Source organism: Aspergillus flavus, chromosome 3 (assembly GCF_009017415.1).
Source record: "Aspergillus flavus chromosome 3, complete sequence".
In the NCBI taxonomy this organism is placed as follows: domain Eukaryota; kingdom Fungi; phylum Ascomycota; class Eurotiomycetes; order Eurotiales; family Aspergillaceae; genus Aspergillus; species Aspergillus flavus.
Window position 1 is genome coordinate 2,075,479 of NC_092407.1, and position 14,503 is coordinate 2,089,981.

Genomic DNA, 14,503 nt, shown 5'->3' on the forward strand with positions numbered 1-14,503 from the left:
GTTGATGTGCCTGATTAGGACATCTTAGTAGAAGCCATCGAAATACCTGAAAGACCATGGGATTGATGACTTGGAAAGATTTGGGGGAATTATTGCACCAAGGAACTAATTCCTAGTCTCAGGTTGTGGAGTACTTGTAATTCTGGAAAGACGAATGAAACCTTGTGTTGATAAAACAATGACCTGCCAAAACAAGCCCATACACTATCAAGGGTATCTTATATCTTTCGTAAACGATGTCTCCTTGCTATGATAAATTCTTATCCAAGCGCTCAAACGCTGAAAGCCGATGTGCAAGTGCATGTACGCAAATTCGGCGTAGATATATGCAGTTACAAGAGCGCCGTAGCTACTGAGTATCGATCACAATCTCACGGTTAGCCTTTATGTATATATTCAATATGACAAGAACGCATTATCCCGGCGGACAGTTACAGCAAAATGGAAAGGGTCCAAGAGAGAAGCGAGAAAGCAGAATCGGGATACGAAACCTACTATCATTCCGTAGCAGTAAGTGCGACTGCGAAAGAGTATATCTCATATCTTTTTGAGGCAGGTGAATTGTCAATGCACTGGGAGGCCTTTTATGTCGCGATTGGCTTTAGAAGTTTTGTCTTGTTTCCATAACAGTACAATTCAATCTGGTCCAACTGGTCATGTTGCGAGGGCAATTTCATACTGTCATGATGCAGATTGGAGAGCCCTGACGACTGCATCAAGTCAAAGAAGACGGTCTCACTGTCATGTCGTCTCTTCAGTGCCACAAGAATGATAGCATTTGGTGACGACTGAACGAGACGGTCCAGGACTGAAACTAGGGCAGGTAAACTGTCTGCATTGTAGGTACAGTCTGATACAAGGACCAAGTCGATAGAGTTGTTACAAAGGTCATCTGGGAGCGCTTCGTCCCAGTCCAGGGTTCGATACTCAAGGTTGGATGACGATGTCGGTTTGGCAACTGCTATGTTTTGTGTTACGATCTCTTCGACCTCTTGCAGATCTGTGAGTAGGATAGAGCATTGTGGAAGTATTTGCGCTAATGCTATCCCCACAATACCGCATCCTGATCCCAGTTCGATGACACGAAGAGGGCCATTGCATTCTGGTTGCAGTAGTTTTGAAAGTACTGGTACTGTAAATGCTGAGTCTCCGGCAGCTATTTGCTGGAGATAGATCACTGATGCAATGGCTGCATCCCTGGGTTCTAGTCTTAGAACCACGGGTATAGTATAAGAATTGAGAGGACTCACCAGATATGACGGGCAATGCTATTTCCGGTTTCTTCCCATATTCTAAGGTCTAGATGACCTTTCGGCCCAAAGCGTCTTTCGATGAGTTTCTCTGCTACCAAAGAATCTGTCCCGCCAAAAGGTGCGCTCCATCCAGAAATCACTAGAGGAACACCGGGGTTTCCTAGTAGATTGTCAGGAGAAGGCGGATGGTGCTTTCGACGATCAGCTGCAGCGACACTTAGAACAATGGCGTGTTGGGAAAGCTGTGGATGGAAAGGTCCTAATAATATAGCAAGTTCCCGTTTGCCAGCTTTCCAACTCAAAGGCTCCTGATGTAGAACCTTTTCTGAATCCTTGAGACTCAATGATACGACCAAATCCACGTCCTGAGCTAGATATGCATCTCCCAAGTCCGTGGTGATGCAGATAAGCGCAGAAATAGACAAAGACCCCGCTTTCTGCTTCTGAATTCTTGGGGTTTTGAGGAAACGGATGTAATAAACCATGGTGAAGGAAGATATATATATATTGACACTGGCTGGGCAAATCGATGGCTAGACTCTTGTGTACTATCTTTGGGCAGGCACGTGGTCCGCTGACTAAGGCGAGGGTGATGACATCGTGGAGATCGATCGGAGGAGCGTTCCTCAGGCCTCATCTTGACCCTAGGATCACCTCACATACTTTTATTGGATATCTTAGAAGCTTGCGGACGGGCATCGGCAGCAGAAAAATATCTCATCAACTATCCCGATAATTCAATGGGGCCTCTTAGGTGACGTTGGAGTGACTTGTGCACACCGCACCTAAAGTCGTTGCGTGACGGTTATCAACGTCCCTATCCCCCAACCACTATCCAAGATGATGCGACCCAGAGACCCCCGTGTCCGCCAGACTATCAACCAGATCTCTCATAACCTCGAAACTGCAAATGAGACGGCCCAAGAAGGGCTGTATACCTTCTCCCATCACTACATCCTACCATGCTTTGCGACGATAGGGAACTGCGTTTACGCATGTGCCTCACCTTGCCTCCCGAGCCGGGAAGACCAGCTTCGTCGTCGGCGCAGGGGGCGCGCCGAGGCAATCTTTGACTTCTATGATGATTGGGACAATGATGATGCCGACGACGGATTACTGGGGTGGGGTACTGATGAGCTGGATCGCTTATTAGCAGGCAGTGGCTTGACGCGTGGAGGTTCTGAGCAGCCCCGCAGACAACGGAAGATGAGTTATGGCACGCGACGGGCAAGGAGAAAAAGCACCGTGTTAGTTCCAGATGATCGAAATGATCCGACAGTTATTCCAAGCTCGTCATTTCTGGGTTTCCTGGAACGCTTCCCATGGAGGTTCGGGGCCCGAGGTTTAAAATACCAACCCTCTGTGGCTGACCTTCAAGAGCACCCTACCGGACTGCGAATGCATGCGCATGAAGACGAGCCTCTAATGGAGGCAGAAGAGGAAAATGAAGGACCGAGTTCCAATGGCAAAACTGGAAGGTATCGAAGCTCAACCCAGTCATCACGAGAAACTGCAAATTCTCTGAGTTCGCGTGGTGATCTGATCCCTAGTGATGAGGAGGAAGATGCAGTACCGTTGGATGATGAGTTTGCTATGGCGTTGGGTAGCCGTCGAGGAACTGGTCTGGAGTCGGAAGATCAGTTCAGTGATAAGCCTGCGAGTATGAGATCTGTATCAGGCTCATTTAGCTTGGCGTCAAAAGAATCGAAAAAGAAGAGAAAGAAGCGAAGCAGTCGACTACGATCTCCTCAGAACTCTTTTATTGATGTCGCACAGGATATCACCGCTCCATCAATAGTTGATCTACACAAGGAGGAGGAACAAGCAGAACGCCAGGAAGAATCAGAGATCATAAGGAAGCGACTTGCTGCGCGACAGTTGGCTTCAAGTCGCGGCCTGAGTCAAGCGAGAGACCAGGTATGCGAGTATAGCCCACTTGCACGTAATAACAGCGAAAGCTAACACGACAAACGTCTAGTCCACTCCACAACCCCTTGTACTTCCTTCTCCAACTGTCTTTACAGAGACTACTCGCCCTGAGCTTTCTGTTAACACTCCCCTCGAATCAACAGGAGAAAGTGAACTCTCCACCGGAAGAATGTCTGGCGATTTTTCGCAGATAGAACCATTCCCGCCTCTACCGCTGACATCACCGGCAGCAAGTGAAGGCCTGGAGCCTGAAGGCCCGCCGGACTCAGCAGGAATTAACAGAGAAGATCCTCCGAATCATTGACCTCACAGTAACTAATAGTCAACGTAAGGAACCAACACACTGACATCTAATTCAAGTGGATCTTTGGCACCAGAGCTCATGTACAGGTAAAGCAAGGTGCAGTGACATCTTGGGCTATGTGACAGCCATATAGCTTTGTACAGTATAATGACTGATGAAATAACATTTCTATACCCGATACGATCAAAAATGAATGAAACGTACTAGGTCCTTGTGCTTTGACATTGTAGCTAGTAGCCTGAACTGGGTATTTCTTCTATAAGTAGAAAGATAGTTCATGGCCTATTCTCAAAACAAGGTTGTCCCTTGATATAACAGTTCAATCATAATAGATAGCGATCATTGCCCACAGCTTTGCCATGGCCGAAAGCTGGATTAAACCTTGACATCCGTACACTAGCCAGTTGTTCTGTGGAGCCCCACTGTTTGTTGGGGTCGAAGCTATTGGGACTGGTGGTGGTGGTCAGACTATCGGTGTACCGTGCTGACGACATTGCTGGATGCTGTGAGTGCTCAGCCTGTGTCGAAACGACCGAAGGCCCTTCGAAAAGCCAGGACGGATTTGCGAGTGACATTATCTCTTGATCGAAAATTGTCCATGAATGATCCAAGTTGGGTGGTGGGAAAGACAATTCATGGCTCATATCAGGGGGAGTGTGCATGCTCTGCATGCTGGACTGTATTCGGTCTGCAAGTACTCTATGAATGCTAGGTACCGAGGGATCACTTCGTTCTAGGCTGCTGATGTGTGTTTGAATAAGACTCAGATCTAGAAAAAAATGAGTATGTTAAGAGATCCTGCTTAGAAGAACAGGGGTTGCAGACCATCTTGGCGTATCATACCATCCTCCACACCTCGCAAGAGGAGCATCGCCGCCCACGTTATCATCTGTATCCCTTAGTCTTCATTCGTGGCCTAATATCGCGCGGTAGTACGTACTATGAGGTCCCAGTTAGACCATATACTGGCATCGTCTTGGCGAAGTCGAAGCACGGTCCGTGCTGATACTAACAATTCATGCCTCTCTGATGGAGTAATGTTCGTGGAGCTCATGTCAAAACCACGAGCTGGGTGATAGATCGACAGTACGTATAGTTTATGAAGGTGGTATTGTAGAAGAATGAGTATTCCTTGACGGTCTGATGGAGAGGGTTCTTCAGAAACAACGTTAGCACACTTTTACAGGAGGCCGAGTTAATCTGTGCCTACGAGATGTCCCATTGTATCGGACAAGCCAGTCATCTAGCCTCCTTGCCCAGAGTCGGATAACCCTAGAGTCTTCATCCGTGAAGGGTGTACGAACTTGACTTATGGTGTCGATTCCAGTCGAACTAACGAAGGACCATATAGTAGGTAGACCCCGTCCTACGAAATGACTGAGTCCCTGGTGCATAATCTGTGTTAGACCTCGGTATGCATCCCCCTCCTGACTGTTCAATTGTTGGAGAGATGGAGTTGGTGGCTGCCGAGGTAGGAGAGGATGACACATATGCATGGAGGCATGTTCAATATCAATCACCTAAGGCAATTAACACGGCCCCTTAAGCGCCACAGGTGATATCACTTTACCTGAATTCCAGACAGTAGACCACACCAGTCTTGTGTCAAATCATTGAAGTCCGTTGGGCAACTGTCCAGCAAGAGTCGGTAGGCAATTGCTATCCACTTATCAGTGGTCTCAATGTAGGCCTCAGACACTAAACTAGCCATTATAAGGCCCAGGATGTTTTGAAACGTCTTGTCTTCGTTTCTGCAGCTTAGATAGTTCCGATCTGCAGGATTTGATCTAAATCCAGTGAGGGCATTTGGTAAAGGAATAGGGATAACCAGTTCGGTGATTGCATCACAGGTGGCTACAAAATACTCGCCTGCCAATGATGCAAGTTCCTTGGTTGGGTTATGGAGTGCAGATATGTAGAGCACGGAGGCAAGCAACAGGGGCGAAGGGGAGGAGAAGGCTCTCTGGTCCTTTAAAAAGTGCAGTAGTGGTAGATTGTTAAGAAATCTATGCTTCAATAAGCTTCCGCCATTCGGAAGAATGAGGATGATGAAGAAGCAACATACGTTTCCCATAGACCTTTGACTGTGGAGTAAGACCAAAGACTATTATTATCTTGTGGTGGCCGAGTAATAAGTCTTAGATGCCTGACAGCTTTCGAGAGTTCGGAATTTGGTATGCTGGCCTCTTCATCTTGATCCGAATCAACACCAACCGTCCCTACAGCATATCTTCCTTTGTGGATCCCGAGAATTGCCTCAATTCGGTCCAGCCGGTTGAGAATGGACCCTGCAGTTGGATCAGATTGTTCCAAGTGAGATAAGACAGTTGTGCATTGTCCACCCTCCGATAATGACACAATCTCATGGGCAGCCGCAGCCTGTAAACAGTAAGCATAATACAACTCCAACCATCACTCTCGGGATTAGCGCCAACATTAGATCTAGGCTTGAACACACAAGGGGCATTTGCATGACGACATCGACGACATGGAGGAGTCCCATCGACCTCACATTTCATCTTGAAGCCTGTCAGTACGTTGTTCGCACCGCAAAGGTATTTCTAGCGCCTAACCTTCAACCTGCGACAATTGACTATACACCGTCAGGATCTTGGCAAAGTGTTGCTTACATGCAACATAAGACTCCACCTACCGCATGCTTTGGTAGGCTTGGGACCCAGCACAATGGCATCGCTTTTCTTCATGATGATGGGCACGGTGACATGGCATGATATTGCATCCTTCTCTAAAATATGGTCCAGTGCATAGAGGTCACTGAATCATGATCTGGGATGGAAGTGTAAAGTCTGAGATAACCAAATTGGACGAAGATAAAGAAGGAAACGAACTGTAGACCACGAGATCTACATGACCACGTGAGAGGCACCACAACAATAAATGGAGTTGTCACTCGTCAGTTCTTTGAATTTTGTTTTTGATAAGTGAACAATTAAATTATCGCCGTGGTCTTACGCTCACTCACGGGAAGTATCACGTTCCTATGTAGTACAAGAAAGGCCGTCCGTCTTTTCTGTTACCTCGGCCATCCACGGAACAGAGAAGATTGTTCCTTCCTCCTGGGAGATTTGTTACAACCACAACTACAACTTTGATACGGCTTCCAATGTCACAGCACGGAAATAGGTAACACACACCTCACTTTCAATGGAGATACCAACAGATGCCATTTGTCCATAAGGTGTGTAATACTCTGCCTGGTATGTTCTCACGTTTTTAGTCCGCCCTGCGTAGGCTGACAGAGATTTCAGGGAGGGTCTGAAAAACGGAGATCAGAAGTGTACCGTTAGGAAGTTCACATTCTGGTTGATCTTGCGCTTGATTTTTGCCTTTTCCTGCCCATCAATGGGAAGAAAAAAACAGCCATCTACCGATCATGGAGATGAAGATCGGTAATGGAGAGGGTGTTTCTGCTCTGAAGACGCGCGTTCATGGTGCATTGTTTGTGCATGGTAGTACATAAGCACTGACCAAAAAGGGGGAGAAAAAAAGCGAGTGGGGAAATGAGGTATAATACAAGGCAAAAGTCTATATACACACATAAACACAAAGGTCATATAAAAATACAGGGATATATGATACATGTGCTCATCCAAATATTAAAATCATGAACTGTTGATACTTCCCAGCGTTTAGGCGGTAGTAGAGGCGTCCTCGGGATATGCTTCAGCTTCACCAGCGTTCATGGAAAGCTTCCGCACATCCCAATCCTCTGCCCAGTCCTTCTTCTCGCCCAACAAGCACACAGATTGCCGAGGGCCGTCCACCAAAAAAGTCTGTGCAACCTCGTTAACATCCCTCGCAGTGACGTCGAGGAGCTGCTCTCTCCAGCGCTGATCCATTTCATGCGTGACGCCACTCATAAAATATCTGGATCCCTCCTCATCAACACTCACTGGGGCGTCGAGGCCTTGGAAAATACCCAGTTTGGCCTCATTCAATTCCCGCTCAGACCAGGAACGGTCACGGGCGAAGATGCCGCTGTTCTGGAACACCTTCAAAGTATTGAGGGGGTTCGGGTCCCGGTAGCTGGTCAAGGCAAAAATACCCTTGACTGGACCGTTGCTGGCTGCTGCACCATACGCACCTCCCTTCTCCCGAATCTCTGGATGAAGATAGTTATGTGTAAGGAGTTGAGAGAGCACGCTAAGTGGTGCGCTAGATTTGTGGACGAACGGGACTGTTTGCATAGCCAGCCCCGAGTAATAAACCTTGTAAGGCATATCATAAAATGCTTTGCTAGAAACTTGCTGCATTGACCTGGCATCCACAGATGTAGGTGAGCGGATCTGTGGCAAACCAGCCAGCCATTTCTGAAGAACGACTTCGTTCTGATGTGCGCTGCTCGGTTCACACACCATGCGAACACGGAGACTAGATGATTTGGAAATGGCGAAAGATTGGATTAAACGAAGTTTTTCAATCAATTCTGCCAGCCGTTCGGGTGAAGTCTCAGCATCGCGCAGGAGATTAGCAGTGGCTTGTAGCTGTGCCAGACCGGACTGCTGCTCCTGTACCCAAAAGCTGTGAGAAAGACCTGCAGCAGCAGCATTGAGTGCAAAACGATGACCTGATGCGGCAACACTATCCAGCGCGCCATTGGTAGTCAATCGCAGTAATTCCTGGATCATAGCTGGCGCATAGGGACTAGTAAAGTCCGTCTCCGTGATAAGAGTGGTCAAGATTTCTAACATGTCGGGAATATTCTTATCCAAAGCGAAACCGGAGAACTGAAGCCCCTCATTAAACTTGCCTAGTTCAGTTGGAGACGAAGTGTGGAATGCGGATGATGAAACCCCACCGGTCTTCAACTTAATCAGATCTTCCCATTGTTCCATGGTCTTATTCGCAGTGCCCAAACGCATGACGCTGTCGTTGAACAAGGGCATGAGCAGTCGAAGGTCGTCCGGAAGGTCTTCGAAGGCATTCAATGCTTGGAAATACGTCAGGCCATTGGTTGGGGCCTCACGCCAGACAACATCGACGTCGTCGACCTTTGACTCCCGTACCGGCTTGCGCTCTTTCTCTCGCGAAATGTCCTCGACACGCAGGGAAGGTAAGCACCCAAGGTCGGCATGTTGTGCCTCTTCTTGTGTCTTGAGCAACTGCAGTTCCTGCTCCCGGAGACTAGAGATAGCCTTCTCCATTGATCCATGTTGCTCAACAAGTTGACTGAGCTTCTTTTCCTTCCGGACCATTTCCTGCTGGTCTAGTTCTTGGTGAAACGTAGGCGTACCAACCATGGTAAACGTCAGACAACGATCGTTCATCAAGTACTTCTGCATCAATGACTCAAGATAGCCTCCTTGCTGATATCTCCTCTTGAATTCGTTGATGACATCATTCCAAGCAAGCTCCTTCATTGGGTCTACACCGTTGAACCATGAGGAAATGGTCTTCTCCATGACACCAATACCGAAGTTTGCTGTTTTGTGTCTCAGCGCGAGTTCTAACTGGTGGAGGAAGCCTTGAACTTTCTCGTCACTGAACCCAGCAGAAAGACTGTCCTGGTAGACCTTCTGAATAGCTTCTTTGACTTTTGGAGCATCCTCCTCGCTAACACCAGTGAGGCCGACAGAGAATACAGGCACTCTTCCAGAGGTATCAAGGCCGGTATTAGGTGTAAATGACGAGCCCAAACCGCTCTCGATCAATGCTCGGTACATCGGAGAGCCATAGCCATCCAGCAGCAAGGAGGACAGGATGCCGGCCGAGAATGTTTCAACAACCTCGCTTGTATCTCCAAGATACCAGGAAGTTGAAGTCTTATATTGTTTATCTGCGTCGGCGAATGTATCAATAGGTCCTGGAACAGTTACGTTCGAAGGTCCGCGGCTAAGGTCAATGGGGAGCTTGACGGAGGTGTCGGCCTCTCCCTTGCCAAAACCGTCCAATACATCACCAATCTGCTTCAAATGAGTACTGAGAGGCATATCACCGTAGGTCAAGAATTTGGCGTTACTTGGATGATAGTTTCGCTTAGAGAATTCGACCAGTTGCTTGTGTGTCAAGTCAGTGATATACTGGGGATCTCCTCCAGAGTTGTTAAGCGCTGGGAAAATGCTCTCCCGATACTTGATATAGTAAAGGTAGTTTGCATCCGATATCTGGCCCTTCATTTCGTTATACACGACGCCTTTGAACAAGACATCTTCCGGTTTCCCGTCCAGCGCGTCACTAGCACGGGGGTCTTCGGGCCCCAGTCGCCATCCTTCCTGTCTGAAATCTTCCTCCTTAAGCAGTGGGTGAAGTGTAGCATCCAGATAAACTGATAGAAGGTTTTGGAAATCTTGCTGATTCGTTGTCGCGAATGGGTAAGTAGTATGGTCGGCGGAGGTGAAAGCATTCATAAAATTCGAAAGAGACCGGGGGAGCATCTTGAAGAAGGGATCACGGACAGGATATCTATTGAGATATTTCATATTAGCACATGATCTGTTTTACAGCAGGGAAAGGCCTGTTCAAGACATCTTTTTTATGACATCTTTTCCAAAAGGCTTGGTCTGAGCTTTAGCCAGGGAATTCTTACTTTTCGCTACCGCATAGTGTAGTATGTTCCAAAATATGAGGAACGCCCGTCGCATCAGGAGGATTGGTCTTAAATCCCACCCCAAACACATTATTCTTGTCTTCCCTTGCCACGTGAAGGTAATCCGCATCTGTTTTGTCATGCTTTAACCGGACCGCAGTGAGGTGTAGCTCTGGAACATGTTTCTTCTCCTGAACAGTGAACCCGTGAAGTTGTTCTCCCACCTTAGGGTAGCTCTCAACGTTGGTTACTGTCGACGCAGCTCTCCGAAGCTGATTCCACCGAAGTGAAGGATTGTTAGACCTTAGCCAGCGTCCATAAGTAGGTTGCCGCAACACAGGCACTCGGCTTTTGCCTGTCCCCAGAGAAGAACGCAACATCGCGTTGCACAAAATCAAACAAGGCCAGAAAAGCCTAGAGGTACTACTTCTGGGGCTGCGGAGTTTTCTTGAGGTACCCTCTGCCCTTGGTATGGTTCTTCACCCGGCAAGTAAGTCCGTTGCCGTTTGAAGGGTACCGAAGGCAATGGATCGGAAGAACCACCGGACGGACCGGGAGGAAGCGTAAAACCTCAGGCACGCAACGAAATGGTAGTAGACGCTCTTCAAATGCCCCAGGGACTGATTTGAAGGACCGTTCGGTGGTGTGTAATTGGCTCTGGGAATTGGTGAAAAGGAAAACGTGGTAGTTGGAGAGGTTGGAGAACTGAAATGGATAGATGTTAATCATTGGTTGCCAAGAGAAGTTTTCGAATCGGGGTTAGTGCTGGTCAAGTGCGCAACATCCCCCCTCTTACCACTCACTGGCATCCATTCGATCCTCTCTTCCCCGGCAAAAGATTCTCGAAAGACCTGCCGCTCCCTCGTCGATCCCCGCAAGACTGCTTGCTGCACTCTTACAGCATATACTGCTGCTTGCCCTCCGCTCGTGTGTTTTTTCCGAGACTCTGCAGAACTTGGGTTGCGTAGGATCTTGGTGATCCATTACCTCCGAGTTCTGCGAGTCTGGTAAAAGGCTACCAGGGTTCTCTCCGCTAGTGCTCGGCCTGAACTTAAGCGTCACCCTCTCGAGACCGTCGAGAGCCTTACTATCGGGGTAGGACTGGGACGTGCCGACGAACGTTGCGGGTTTCCCCCAAGTGCCACCGATTGGTTACGTCCGCCTCGCTCACCGTCCCGTCTGCGCATTTTTCAACTTCGTTGGATTGGCCACGCGACCACCGCGGAAGAAGCCGAAAACCGCACAACTTCGTCTCGCCTTATCTACTTGGTAACAGCCGACAATGTCATCTGCAGCCATGTCGAAAAAGAACAAAGGGAAGAAAGTGGCCGATCCGAATGAGACTTCCAAACTCCTTGCCGCAAAGATTTCGCAGCTGGAGCAGGATGCTGCTGGCGAGAAGGACCAAGAAGCGGAAATCGGTGCGTGATCTGCCTCTAGGGCTTGGTTCCGCAAATGAAATATTTGTCGACTCGGGTTTTTTCGGTGTGGGGGATAGGTACTAACTGACTACAGAGCGTGAAGTTAAGAAAGCTACACGAGACCTGAACCAGCTCCTCAGCAATATCGAATCTCCGATGACCCGTCTTGAAACCGTACACAAAAAGTACACCGAACTGTTGGCCGATATGAAAAAGCTGGACCGTGACTATTCCAAAAGCAAGAAGCGGGCCGATCAACTACAGAAGGATCAAGACAAGGGGAAATCGGAGCTCAATAAGACTGTGACCATGAAGGATAAACTGGAGAAGTTGTGCAGGGAGCTCACGAAAGAAAATAAGAAGGTCAAGGTTGGTTGCTCTTGCCCGCAATGATTCCGATTCGGAGAATTGATGGCCTTCGCTCCACAGGATGAGAACAAGAAGTTAGAGGATACCGAAAAGAAAGCACGACTGATCGTGAACGAGCGTCTTGACTCCCTCCTGTATGACATTCAAGACGTTATGGCTGCCAAGGGCAATCCTCGGAGTGAGAAAGTTGACATTGACCTGGACGAAGCGTAAGTACTGTTATCCAGCAAGGCAATATCTGTTGCTGAGGGTTTCGTGCTTTAGACTACGTGTCAAGATCAAGACCATTGGCGAGAAATTCGAGACGCGGGAAGTGCATTACAAGTCACTCTTGCGCAGCAAGGACGCGGAGATACAGAGCCTCACTGCTAAGTATGAAGAGCAACGCCGTGCTGCCGAGAACGAGGCCGCTCGCTGCCGGGCTTTAAGTTCACAAGTTTCTACGTTTTCACATACCGAGGCCGAGTTACGCAGCCAGCTCAACATCTACGTGGAGAAGTTCAAGCAGGTATGGATCGAGATCGATGACCCGATTCGACTCTGGTTTTGATCGACTGGTAATAATAATATCGCAGGTGGAGGATACATTGAACAACAGCAACGAATTGTTTCTGACTTTTCGCAAAGAAATGGAAGAAATGTCGAAAAAGACCAAACGCTTGGAAAAGGAAAATCTCACCCTCACCCGTAAACACGATCAGACGAACCGCAATATACTCGAGATGGCCGAGGAACGCACCAGAAACCACGAAGAACTTGAGAAGTGGCGGAAGAAGAGTCATCATCTCGAAGCACTTTGCCGCCGAATGCAAGCTCAAGGTCGTGGACAAGGTCTGGCGGCCGATCTAGACGGCGATGACGAGGGGACAGAGAGTGAATACGACGAAGACTACGAGGATGAGGAAGATGATGAAGGCATCAGTGATGATGAGTACGAAGACAGCACGGACCGGGACATGAACGGAGACCGCAACATACCACCACAGCAGCCCGAGAAGCCTGTGTTTGGGCCGCCGCCACCACCGAACCTCTTGGAGGCCCGAGCCAACGGGAACAAGGCCGTGCTCAATGGATGTCACTGACGACTGTCCTGTTCTCCCGCTTTTGTCTGCTTTTTGTCGAGTATGGTTTTCTTGGACCTATTGCCGACCTTGGATGGTCAGGGCTCTCTCTGTCTATGTTGGCAATGTCCCAATCTGGCTGAGTGCTATTACTAAATTTACATTCGGCAATTGGCCCTGTTAAGCTGGATTGGCATCTAAAGGAAGATGCGCACTGGCAGGCTGTCTTGTGTTGTGCTGGGCTATCTTCCGTGTCGCATCTCTATGTATGCAAATCTCGGAGCAATAGGGCTTCTTGCATGAGGATTGTTGCTTGCCATTGCTCTCTCATGCTACTAGTTAGCTTTAGAAAGGCAGTAAAGCATGATCTTTCAAGTTTTGTTCCCTTCGTTCTGTACTTGTATGTACATGTGAAAACATGAATGTCTAAACGTTATCATTATGTTACTATGAAATCCATTTCAACGTTGCCCAACAGGGCAGCATCATATCTGAGATACTCTTCCACTCAAAGCTTGCTAGCAGGTCCTGCGCTGATATATGACCCCCCTGTTCTCAGCACCTCCACGGCCTGCTGCACCATTTCCTGTACGATCACGCCGGCGGGTTTAATCTGCTTGATAATACCCGAGACATCACCCATCAGGTAAGGAATCTCAATGTCCTCCTTATCGTTGTTGAAATCATGTTCGATAGGGACGATTCCCTTAGCCGTCAGCTGGGCGATCTCCTCCGGTCGTTTTTCCCAGTTCTTGATATAATCGTTGGGCAGCATCCGCAGCGGCCGACCAGAAACGACCAGGGTCCGCTTCGTCTCTCCATATTGAGCCCCAACGACAGCCTCCTTGTGCAACTGACTAGCACTACTCTCCTCCGAGGCAACAAACCGCGTGCCGACCCAGACACCGACAGCGCCCAGCATCAAGGACGCGGCTAAACTGCGTCCATCATTGATACCACCAGCAGCCACGACCAGGGCGGGTTGACCCGTCAGTGGGCTCTTGTACTTCTTCGCCACGTCGACGACTGCCGGGACGAGCACGGAGAAGGGGATGTCGCCTGTATGACCGCCTCCTTCACCACCCTGGGCGCATACGATGTCCACGCCCAGCTTAAGTGCCTTCTCGGCGTGCTTGGGTGCTCCGACCATGTTCATGATCAAAATGCCGGCGTCGTGTAGTCTCTTGATGACGCGCTCAGGGGGCACACCCACCGCGGAGACGAAGAGCTTGGCGCCGTGGGAAATGACGACGTCGATGAGCTGGTCCAGCTGACCGTGGGTGTAGTCGTGGTTTGTAGCACGAGCTCCTCCGCCAACTTGAGGTAGGGCCAGATCAACGCCGAAGGGGAGAGAAGGGTCCCGTAGGGAGGCCTTGAGTTCCGTCAACATCTCTGAGAGTTGCTCGGGCGTGTAACCCAGACCACCGACTGTTCCCAAACCGCCAGCGTTGGAAACAGCGGCCGCGAGAGGAGCCCCAGAGGCACGCGCCATTCCTGCCAGCAGGACAGGGTGCTGGATCTTGAGCAGCGAGCAGAGGGGGGTTTGAAGAGACATATTCGTAGTTTGAGTAGATGAATAATCTTGTCCAGGGAGTAGAGTATAATAAAGTATGAGGTAC

At 48.9% G+C, this 14,503-nt stretch overlaps 5 protein-coding genes across 5 annotated transcripts; 2 read left to right on the forward strand and 3 right to left on the reverse strand.

Moving 5' to 3' along the window:
* Positions 1-221: 221 nt before the first annotated feature.
* F9C07_1400741 (putative methyltransferase-domain-containing protein) lies at positions 222-1,915 on the reverse strand. The gene is made up of 3 exons (XM_041290831.2): positions 1,251-1,915; positions 492-1,197; positions 222-352 (listed from the first exon to the last, which is right to left on the reverse strand). The coding sequence occupies exons 1-2, from the start codon at positions 1,736-1,738 to the stop codon at positions 585-587; spliced, it is 1,101 nt and encodes a 366-aa protein (XP_041144530.1). The 5' UTR covers positions 1,739-1,915; the 3' UTR covers positions 222-352; positions 492-584.
* On the reverse strand, positions 1,778-10,808 carry F9C07_2220726 (Metalloenzyme, LuxS/M16 peptidase-like protein). The gene is made up of 8 exons (XM_071509722.1): positions 10,034-10,808; positions 7,170-9,909; positions 5,552-5,865; positions 5,057-5,492; positions 4,697-5,006; positions 4,427-4,641; positions 4,312-4,375; positions 1,778-4,255 (listed from the first exon to the last, which is right to left on the reverse strand). The coding sequence occupies exons 1-8, from the start codon at positions 10,411-10,413 to the stop codon at positions 3,810-3,812; spliced, it is 4,905 nt and encodes a 1,634-aa protein (XP_071365013.1). The 5' UTR covers positions 10,414-10,808; the 3' UTR covers positions 1,778-3,809.
* Positions 2,094-3,486, forward strand: F9C07_4922 (uncharacterized protein; the record flags this gene model as incomplete). Its single annotated transcript, XM_041290845.1, has 2 exons — positions 2,094-3,170; positions 3,232-3,486. The coding sequence occupies 2 exons, from the start codon at positions 2,094-2,096 to the stop codon at positions 3,484-3,486; spliced, it is 1,332 nt and encodes a 443-aa protein (XP_041144531.1).
* A 507-nt stretch (positions 10,809-11,315) lies between the features above and the next one.
* F9C07_4925 (putative alpha-taxilin) lies at positions 11,316-13,253 on the forward strand (the record flags this gene model as incomplete). The annotated part of the gene is made up of 5 exons (XM_041290846.2): positions 11,316-11,454; positions 11,549-11,823; positions 11,884-12,032; positions 12,088-12,331; positions 12,399-13,253. 5 exons carry the CDS (start codon positions 11,316-11,318, stop codon positions 12,903-12,905), a joined length of 1,314 nt encoding a protein of 437 aa, XP_041144534.1. The 3' UTR covers positions 12,906-13,253.
* A 139-nt stretch (positions 13,254-13,392) lies between these two features.
* On the reverse strand, positions 13,393-14,439 carry F9C07_4926 (2-nitropropane dioxygenase; the record flags this gene model as incomplete). The annotated part of the gene is made up of 1 exon (XM_071511288.1): positions 13,393-14,439. One exon carries the CDS (start codon positions 14,437-14,439, stop codon positions 13,393-13,395), a length of 1,047 nt encoding a protein of 348 aa, XP_071365014.1.
* Between the last annotated feature and the right edge of the window lie 64 nt (positions 14,440-14,503).